The sequence below is a fragment of the Nothoprocta perdicaria genome, unplaced genomic scaffold, assembly GCF_003342845.1.
Source record: "Nothoprocta perdicaria isolate Ctin4 unplaced genomic scaffold, notPer1 scaffold_287, whole genome shotgun sequence".
NCBI classification, from domain to species: Eukaryota; Metazoa; Chordata; class Aves; order Tinamiformes; family Tinamidae; genus Nothoprocta; species Nothoprocta perdicaria.
In genome coordinates, this window is record NW_020455518.1 from 118,207 (window position 1) to 128,573 (window position 10,367).

The 10,367-nt window shown below is 62.2% G+C and overlaps 1 protein-coding gene across 1 annotated transcript in view; it reads right to left on the reverse strand.

Annotated features, from left to right (window-relative positions):
* Nucleotides 1-25: 25 nt before the first annotated feature.
* DAG1 (dystroglycan 1) overlaps nt 26-10,367 on the reverse strand; it is a 25,054-nt gene continuing 14,712 nt past the window's right edge. Inside the window, exon 5 of the mRNA XM_026041525.1 lies at nt 26-2,564. Within this exon, the coding sequence (XP_025897310.1) occupies nt 153-2,564 (2,412 nt within the window). The 3' untranslated portion in view covers nt 26-152. The remainder of the gene's footprint in view (nt 2,565-10,367) is intronic.

Sequence of the window (10,367 nt, forward strand, 5' to 3'; positions counted from 1 at the left end):
AAACCCGAAAAGCTTGTTAGGCAAAAATAAAACGAGTGTCGTCGTCGTCGCTGTCGATCCCCCTGCCCCAAACCCCCCGTCCGGGCTGCCCGTCCCCCTCGTTCCCCACCGGGACCCACCCCGGGGCGGCCCCTGGAGCGTCGCCCCCTTCATTAAGGGGGCACGTAGGGCGGCGGGGAGCGGTAGGGGGTCATGTTCTTCGGGCGGGAGCCCTTGCCCTCCATGGGGGCGGCGAAGGGCGGCGGCGGCTGGTAGGGCGGCGCGTTGGGGTCCTCGTCGCGCAGCGGCGCGTACTCGCCGCCGGCGTCGCGGTTGAGCGGCGCCGTCTCCGGCGCGCCCGCCGCCGGGTACTCGGGCGGCGGCAGCGGCGCCTTCTCCTCCTGCAGGATGAGCGGCATGCTGGAGGAGGGCGGCGGCTTGGAGTCGTCGAGCTCGTCGGCGAAGATGATGGGCACGCCCTTCTTGATGAAGGTGGCCTGGTCCTCGATGGTGAGCTTGCCCTTGCGCTTCTTGCGGTAGCAGACCATGGCGACGATGCCGGCCACGAGGAGGATGGCGGCCACCACCACGGCCGGGATCACCGTGTGCAGGTAGACGTCGTCCTCGCTGCTCTTCTCCGGGTCCTTGCCGGCCGCGGCGGTGGGCGGCGCCGCCGTGGGCGGCCGGGCGTCCTTGGCGGCGGGGACGAAGCGCACGTGGCGGCAGCTGCCGGCGCCCACCACCGCCACGTCCAAGGGCTTGAAGTCGGGCTGCAGGGCGCCGGCGAGCGCCGCGCTGGGGCCGCCGGCGTCGTCGGCGATGCGCCGGCTCAGCGCCCGGATCTGCTCCCGCGGGCAGGGCTCCAGGGGCAGCGTGTTGTTGGTCCACTCCACCACGACGGAGCCCTTGGAGATGCCCTGCAGCGTGATGGTGCTGCTGTTCCTGTCGCCCAAGGCCAGCGCCAGCTTCTTCACCAGCGCGATCTTCTTGTGGACGTCGTTGGCCACGGCGCTGGCGTCGCCCTCCAGGCGCGCCCGGAACCTCGCCGGCGCCTTGTCCCCGTGCGGCCGCTTGTGCACGTGGATCTCGAAGGCGTCCACGGCGAAGAGGCCGCCCTTGTCGGTGGCGTACATGAAGTACTCGTGCTTGCCCACGTGGCCGCGGTCGGGCAGGCCGTACATGAGCTGGCTGGTGCTGTTGAACTGCACCCACGAGTTCTCCTCCAGCATCTGCTGCTCCTTCAGCTTCAGCGTCAGCTGCAGCTTGTCCGTGGTGGTGTCCTCCTTGTCGTAGAAGGTGTCCGAGGGTATTTTCACCTCGAAGTAGGTGCCCTCCCAGGCGTCCACCCTGTCGATGTGGTTGGTGAGCTTGGGCGGCTCGTTGGGCTCCCAGGGCCGCGGGACGGCGCCGGGCGTGGGGCGCGCGCGGCTCGGCGGCGCCGCCGTCGTCAGCTTGGTGAGCGGGGACCTCGTGGTGCCGGGGGGCTTGGTGGGCCGCGGCGTCTTGGGCCTCCGCGTGGGCCTCCGCGTGGCCGCCGTGGAGGAGTCGGTGGTGGCCGGCGTGGCCGGCTTCAGCGTGGAGACGCGCGGCCGCTTGGTGGTGGTGGTGGTCGGAGGGGTCATCACGGCCGTGGGCTCCACGAAGCCCGGCATGGTGGGGCGCACGGGCACGGCGACGGTGCCCGTGGCTTCCGCCACCTTGGTGGGCTGGATGGGCCCCAGCGTGGGCGTCTGCACGATGGGGCCCCGCGTTCGGATGGTGACCGTGGGCTTCCTGGGCAGCGGGATGGGCTCCCGCACCGGCGGCGCCGTGGTCTCCGTGGGCGGCGCGATGGCCGGCGACGTCGGCGTCGGCACGATCCGGGCGGGCGGCTCCTGGGCCGCCGTGGTGGGCGGCCCCACGGCGGTGAGCGGCGTGGGCGTCGCGTTGATCTGCCGCCGCATCCTCTTGGGCACGTGGGGCTTCTTGTTCGCGATGTGCCAGCCGACCACGGGGTAGCCCAGGCGGGCGGACATGGTGCCCTCCTTGGCCGGCGCCTCCACGTTGCTGATGTTGGGGACGGTGCTTTGGCTGAGGGAGCAGCCCAGCTTCCAGGAGAGCAAGGCCCCGTTCTCCACCACCTTCTTGGCGTTGCCCGGTCCCGCCATGAATGCGGACATGTCGAAGAGTCTGTTATTCACGACGGGGACCAGCTTCATGTTGTGCAGCTCCACCTGCGAGAAGCTCCTCATTCTCCTCAAGAGCTCGATCCTCTGCTGTGGCGTCATCTTCGTTAAGTCGGCGTCCAGAATGACGGTCAGGATGGTGACGGGCTCCTCCGAGCCGCACACGAAGAGCGCCGCCTCGCCCGTGTCTTGGAGAGCCACCCGCAAGGACTGCGGCTCGCTGTGGTCCTCCTGGTGCACCTCGACGGAGAAGACGTTCGCGGCCTGCGGCACGTGGCTCCCGTTGGGGGAGACCTGCAGCGTGGTCACCGCGATGTAGTGGACGCCCTTGTCCGTGTCCAGGGGCAGGCCCTCCAGCGAGCTGCTCTCGGCGTTCCAGTGCAGCCACGAGGGCAGCGAGTCCTTCCCGGCCTCCGAGATCTGCCGAAAACACGAGACGGAGAAGAAGGCGCGTTTAGGAGGAGCGCGTTGGGACCCGTTCTGCCCACACCCCGCGCCGGGCAGCGTCCCCGCGCCCTGGCCAGGACGGACCCACGTCTCCATCTCAGCACGGCGACCGCGTTGAGATGTGTCCTCGCGCTGCACGCGCCTCTCCCCAAAGGCGTAAGGAGCCCGGCGAGAAGCCGCAGCCTTTCCAAGGATCTGCTGCTGCCCAACGGGCTCCGTTGGCTCAGGGAAGTCAAGGCCAGGCCAGGAGAGGGACGGAGGGGACAGTGACCACGTAGCCAAGTCCCTCAAGCTGCTCGGCCTGACCTCGGTTCTCCGCTCCGGACACCGGGGCTCGCTCACAAGCCGCCCCTTGTGCCCACCAGAGCCGGGTGCTCCTCACCCCTTGGCAGCCCGGGGGGCTCTCAGGAGGAACGGGACACGCGAGAGCTGCCCGGCTGCTTGAGGAAGGGCAAACTAAGGGTCTGAGAGAGGTGGAACGCGATGTAGGAGCACGAGCGGAACCTCGACTCCCTCGCTCTTCATCCGCCGGGTTGTCGCCCTGGTTGTCACCGTGTCCCCCTCCTCCTGGACAAGCACAGGGGTGACCCCGAAGGGCCCGGCCCGCACCCCGTCCTGCCCCGGGGCTCCCCAGGGCTGACTGTCACCTGCAGCCCCACAAGCGGAGGCCGCTCCGGATGCGGAGGCCGGCGCGGGCACGTCCAGCCCGGGCAGCCGAGAGGAGGCTCCGCTGCGAGCCCCGTCCCCATCAAGGGGCCCTGCGGGAAGGACCATTCTCGAAGCTCGCGGAGAAAAGCCCCCCAAGGACCCCGAGCTTCCTTTGCTCCCACTTGGCTCTCAAAGGAGCGGGGCAAGAGGCTCCCGGGCGCCTCGTCTCGCGGTGCTCGAGAGACCCAAGCCGCCCTCGGCACTCCAGTGCGAAGAAAAGCGCCTCTCCTTGGAAAGGCCGGGCAGGCAACGGCAACACCGAGGCCAGAGAGCGAGCTGGGCAGCGGGCGGGAAGCCGAGACGGGGCCCGGGTTGTCGCCGGAGTCGGGAGCAGCTTCCAGGCGCGCCGGGCAGCACCGGGTCCCGCCGGAGAGGCCTCGGGCGCCGAGCGCTTTTGGGTGCTCGGTGGGCTCTCCGAGGGCTCCAGGGAGCGTGCCTGGGTCGGGCTCTGCCGCTTTCCCGCTGCTCCGGCTGCAAACTCGCTTCTGGCCACGCTGCCAGAGGTTAAAGTGTCCTTTCGTGGGCATTTCTCACCCATTTCTCACCCTACGAGGACAAATGCGGAGTGTCCTCCTGCCCGCTTGCAGCTGGGCCCCTTCTCGCAACAATAAAATGGAACAAAAAAATCCGCCAGCCCCAAAAACGGAGGCATCAGACCGGGGTCGGCTGCGTTTTAGAACTGACATTGCCAAGAACCGGACTCTGCCGCTGTCCCCATGGATAAAATCAGCCCCTAATCCGTCCGCAGGAGGGGAGGAAGGACAGGGCTGGGCCCAAGCAGGGTGACGAGCAGGCAGGACAAAGCCACCGCTTTGCAGGAAGGATAAAACCCCTTGAGGTGCTTAACGCGTGCTGGAAAAGTGCAATTAAAGGCTACGCTTGGAATAACTTCTTCCTTGTCCGGGCCCTCCTGAAAAGCCTTTAATTGCAGGATCACACGCTCAACGTCGTCGCTGTCCTGTGACCCGGTGCTTTCAGCCGCCGGCTTCCTCCTCAAGCAGAGTCTTCCTCCTCAAGCGTGTGATGCAAGGAGCCGTGGAGGTGAAGGCCAAGGGCAAGGAGAGACTCGTCCCCTCTTCTCTTGAGGAACATCTACCAAAAAGCAGCCCCAGGCACCTTCCAAGTGCGGTTGTCCAAGCGAGGACAGCGGGCCCGGAGCTGGCCCGGCTCAGGACGGTTCTTCTCCCATTCTGCGGAACCATCAGCTAGATGATGGACTTTGGGTTGACGCTCTCGGGTGAAAAATGAGGCTCTTTGGAAAAACAAAACCCGGGCGGCTGGTTTTGGGGCAGCTCATTTGAGCAGGGATGTGACAGCTCCAAAACGTTTAGAAAAACAACAACAAAAAACCCCAGCTCAACTCGTTTCAAGAAGAGCTGAACTAGTCCAGCTGCCTCCAACCCGTGAGGACACGCGGGCTGCTTGGGAAGGCTCTGCAACAAGGCAATGAGCGGGATCATATGGACACGTATGAAACCCATGAAGGTGCCCGGACCTCCCCTGGGATATTCGGAGCAAGTCACCAGGTCAAGATGACCCAAAGGCTCCGCTCTGCTCCAAGCAGTCGCGGAGCCGGAGCCTGGCAAGATGGGGCTGGATAATCCGAGCAGTTAATCCGGCCCTGCAGCCTCTCCGGCTGCATAAAGATCCCTGTTCACAGAGGATCACAAAGCAGGGCCCTTCCCTCGGGATCGTCCCGCTCGCAGTTGTCCCTAGCGCAGTCCTTGGAGATTAAGCCCAGCTTATTCTGCTCGCCGGGGTGTCTGGGGCCGAGCAGAGCGCCCTGGCCTTTCTTCTAGCGTCATTTCTTCTCTGGTAGCCCCATTTCTTTCCAATATTGCCTCAATCCCTGTTTGTCAGGGGCTCCGCAGAGTTAATGATTCGGGATCTTTAGATTTCACGTTAAATTTTTTCCCATTTTCTATGTACACAACAAATACCAGCCTGAAGTGCAAAGCGCTGCCGTTCCCCTCAAGGGCTCCGCTTTCCACCCACCTCTTCTGTTGCTCAAGACAAAAATAAAACCAACCAAACAAAAAAAAAAAGGCTGCTTTGTGCTCCTATTATTGGAGATAATGGTAAATGAGCGCTTTTCGGGGCAAGATTACGCAAGGAATTGGCCGCGTTTGCAATTTGGGACCCTGCTCCCAAAGTCCTTCTGGATGCAGGCGGCCTCTTATCGCAGCCCCGCGGAGGAGATGGCTCCGTGGGGTTTGTTTTCCAGCCCCGGAGCCGGGCGGCACGAGAGATAAGCAAACACGGAGCGAGCGAAGCTGCTGCCTCGAAGGGAATCCAAGCGCGGCAGCACATTCCTGCCGATGACCCCGCGCGTGTTTCCTCCTCCTCCTCCTCCTCCTCTTGAGGAATCCTGCTGAAATGGGAGCCAAAGGTCCCTCGCCAGCAGACGGGCTCCTCGGGATCCGCCACGGAGGCAAAATCCCCGCCTTGGGAAGCACCCAGTGGCACCTTCCCGACTCTATTTTAATATTTTATATATATTTGAAATATTCTATGAAATAAATACATATTAAAGGGTCTGTTTCACCAGAGCCTTGCCAACGGGCAGCAGCCGGGGACGCAGCCCTTCCTCGGAGCGGCTTTCCAGGCCCTTTGCAAGCCTCCCTGGCAGGACTTGGCAAGCGTTTGGCAGCTGCAGGCGGGCAGGGCTCCTCCTGCAGCTCGGCCAGGTCCTCCAGGGCCCCACTTGTCCCCCCTCAAAGGCCCATCTGTCCCCGAGAGGCACGAGGACTACGCTCGCCGGTGGCCCTTTGCTCTACAACAGGCTCTTAGTCTTGGTTGCTCCTTGTGGATTATCCTGATATCCACGGCCGAGAATGGAAAACAACCCGGGGGCCCTCCCTCAATCTGGATAGAGGGCAAATCGAGCTGTATTTGGGATGCCCGAGCTGCTGCAGGGTGCTGGCACCCGCAGACGGGCGGGCAGTCCTAGCTCAAAGTTGCTAGGACAGGCTTTGCCTGGTACCCCATAGGGCACACGGTGAAGGCACCAGTTCCCTACCTGCCCTGCCATGGGTTTTGCTGGAGGATCCGCTGCTGCCTGTGAGGTTTGGGGGCTGGCACTGCCCATGGGCATCCTCGGAGCCCCGGCGGCTGCTTCAGGTGATGGTGGGAGCCCATGGAAAAGGTGGGAGCCCATGGGGAAGGTGGGAGCCCATGGACACGTCCCGGCTGCTCCGGGCTGCCCCACACAGAAGCCTCCATCCCTGGAAAGGGCCCAAGGCTCCCGCGGTTCCCCGCGAGCTCCCGGCCTCTGGAGTCGAGGTTAAGCCCGGCTCAGCAAAGCCGAAAGGCCGAGGGGCCGGCCGGGCTCCGGCCCGCGCGCCGCGGACAAGGGCGCTATTGAGCGCGCCGCCCGGGAGCACAAAACAGCCGCTTCACGGCGGGGTCGCCGCGGAAGGCAGGAATCCCGCGGAATCCGCCTCTCCGCGCGCTCCGGCCGCCGCCTTGGCCGCCGCTCTTTGGCCGCATTGTTGGAAGGCGGCGCCCGCCCACCCGCCGCTTTCGCCCTCGCCAGCGCAGCGGCCAAAGCCTCCGAAAGGAGAGGGAGAAAGGGGGAAAACAGGAGAATAAAGCCTAAAGTTCAGCCAAGCTCTTCTTGGGAAGCTAAATGCCAAAGGGAAGCGAAAAAAAACGCTCCACGTGGGACGGGTGCCAAGCGCTGGGGTTGGGAGGCCGCAGCCGCGCGGGGCCCGAGCCGAGGCCGCGCGCGCGGGACGCTCCCGGTGCCGCGTCCCGGCGCGGAGCTGCCCGCAGAGCCGGGTTTAGAATGAGACTGAGTCACTTTTTCCACTGCTTCCAAGTCGGAGCCTGTTCCCGAGCGCGGGCGGCAAATTCCCTGGCTCGGGCTCGCCGCGGGGCCGGGGAAGCGGCCGCCTTCCCACCGGCCCCTGCTCCACGGGACCGTTATCAGCTCATCTTATCTCCCCGGATTGCAAGAGCGCAGCCCAGCAAAGCCCTGCCCAAGCAGCCCTTCGCCTGGACCTGGCCCAGGCGCCGCCGGGCAGCCCCACGCGCAGGGGAAGAGGTGGCCACCTCCCGTAGCCCAACGTCCCCCGATGCCCCCACGGCTGCAACGTGGCCGTGTGGGATCTGTGGACCATCTTCCAGGTCCGTTTGGGACCCGGCAGCCCTTCTCCTCTACCTGCAGTGTTGTGGCTCCCCGTTGACGGCTGCCGACCACCCTTCCAAGTGCTGGACGTTAGAAAAGTCGCCATCACCCCTCTGAAGGTTCCTGTGTTGAGTAGTTAGTTCTCAGCGCCGTTGCTTAGGGCTTCTGCAGTGACTACTCAGCTCTGGTGAGGCCACCCCTGGAGTATTGGGTGCAGTTCTGGGCTCCCCAGTATAAGAGGGACGTGGAGCTTCTCGAGAGGGTCCAGTGGAGGGCAACGAAGATGATGAAGGGACCGGAGCATCTCTCGTATGAGGAGACACTCAGTGAGTTGGGTCTGTTCAGCTTGGAGAAGAGAAGGCTGAGAGGGGTCTGATTAACGTGTCCAAGTTCATGAAGGGGGAATGTAGGGAGGAAGGGGCCAAGCTCTTCTCAGTGGTGGCCAGTGACAGGACAAGGGGTAATGGGTGCAAGCTGAAATACAGGAGGTTCCATCTCCAGGTGAGGAGGAACTTCTTCACTGTGAAGGTGACAGAGCCCTGGAACAGGCTGCCCAGGGAGGCTGTGGAGTCTCCTTCTCCGGAGGTCTCCCAAACCCACCTGGATGCCGCCCTGTGCCACATGCTCTAGGTGTGCCTGCTTGAGCAGGAAGGTTGGACTAGATGATCTCCAGAGGTCCCTTCCACCCTTGAAGATTCTGTGATTCTGTGCGATTCTGTGATGTCTCCTGCTATCCGCAGCCACAAAACGCTGCCGCCGCCTCCTCCATAGAGCTCAAAGTCCTTCCTGTGGCCCTCGGGGACAACAAACTCCAGCAGCAGGGTCCACAGCGGGTGGCATCGCTCACCCAGCGCCCACCTTCACACGAGTCCTTCTCCACAGGCTTTGCCGCTCCGCGACGGGCTCTCATCTCCCGCTCCGCGATATCGCTCGGCGGTAGCTGCCGTCCTGAATCCGGATTAAAGCGCTCGTAACCCCACGGCTCCGGTTTCCACGCAAGAAGAGCGGGATAATGTTAAGGATGATGTTAAGTGATGGGAATAAGGGAGTAAAACAGCGCAGGTTGAGCGAGGCAAAGGCCACGTCGTTGGCTGCGCCCAACGCCCTCGCTTGGCACTTTTTTACCCCCAGAAACGGGCATAAAAAACACACTCCCCCGAGGCAGTAACTTCAGCAGGACGGCTGTGCCGAAGCAAGGCAGACATGGAAGAGCAAACAACCGTGGGAGACAGCAGACCGGGTTATTTATAGCGGAGAGAAAGGAAGTTTTCGTGCTTTTATTCAAGGCTCCGTCGAAATCTCCTCCAGGATGTTCCGTAGAGCTCTGGCCACGCAAAAATAAATTAAAATCAAGAAAGGAGGGGGGAAAAAAAGAAGAAGTTGAGTTGGAGGAGGTGCGGAAACCATCTGTGGAGCCGGGGAAAGGAAACGCAGGCTGATTTGGGGAGAAGACCAACGAGACTGGCGTGTTGAGCCAAATAAAAACCAAGGCAGGGAAATGTCCCTGTCACTTCTAAATACATGGAAGGAAGTAAATATTATGATGGTAGGAGAGATATTTAAGTATATATGAATATTTCTAGCCATTCTAGGCTCAAAGTAGTGTTTTTTAAGCGGAGCAGAGTGGTTCTGGAGCAGCCTTCACACGGAGGCAACGGGGACAGGAAACCCAACCAGTTTTTGGTCCCAACGTGGTAAATCCATGGGAAACGGGACGCAGTTGAGCACGTTTGTCCTGGCCACAAGGTTTCACGGGTCGGGCTCAGCAATGTCTTTGGTGGGTGGGAGATATGGAGACAGAAGCTGGAGATGATGGTATGGGCCTCCAGAAGCTCGTCCTGCTCCCAGTCACGTAGCTGTTACAAAGCACCAACCTCAGGGTGTCCACCCAAGCACGGCCACCATCCAGAGGGTGTTTCCAGGCGGGCAACGCGCCGACGGACGCGGGTTCTAACAAGCAGCTCCGACCACAAACAGCCACTAGACCAGGCAGTCAGCCCACTTGAAGCAAGCAGAAGAGGCCCTGAGGCAAAGCTGGTGGTAGCTGCTCTTCCACATCTCCACGTGTCCCCCTTTGCTCACGGACTTCCCGAGCGCTTCGGAATAGACTCAGGTGTCTTCCTATCCTTCTCGCTGAACCACGGGGCCTCACCTGCTCGCAGCCCCTTTTATTTGTTACTTAAAATGAGATTATGTCCATGTCTTGGCTACCTAGGAGGACTGAGAAGAGGCAACCGCGCCTCACTCAAAGCTCCCACCTACTGCCCCACCCCACAGGGGACAACTTGGAGGTCTTGAGGAAGGTGGGCATCCAAACGAGGATGTTTCTACGCTGCGGAGTGGCTCACGTTGCCCCAAACATGGAGCACGGCCCAAGAGGAGAGCAGAGCAAATGGCCCTAGAACCTTCCAGCCAAGCCCAACTCCATCCCAACTGCCCACGCAATTCCCACCAGCCGGAAAGCAAATCCCCGTGGAACGGGATTTGCTTCTTCCCGCGTCACTTCTGGGGAATCAATTTGGAGGGCAGCAGATGCAGCCGGCGCTGGGGCCAGCCCGCAGCTGAGCGTGGAAATCGCTCCCAGCCTCTGCTCAAGGAGACGCAGGCAGCAGTTGTCCCTCCAGGCTTCCTCCAGCGCAGGCCATCTGCAGCTCCTCAGACACCTGCTGCTTTTCATTTAGCTCCTGGAGCTGCCAAGGATGGACGTTTTGCCTGGGACAGGGCTGCAGGGCTGTTAGAGCAAGCCTAAGAACAGCTTCTTGCCATCAGAGGATACCAAAGCAAATGCTAAATTCCAACCCAAAGCCACTGCATCGGCAACGCAAGATCTTGAAACGCTCCCCAAAGATCTTGAAAACCCCTCCAAGATCTTGAAAACCCCTCCAAGATCTTGAAAACCCCTCCAAGATCTTGAAAACCCCTCCAAGATCTTGAAAACC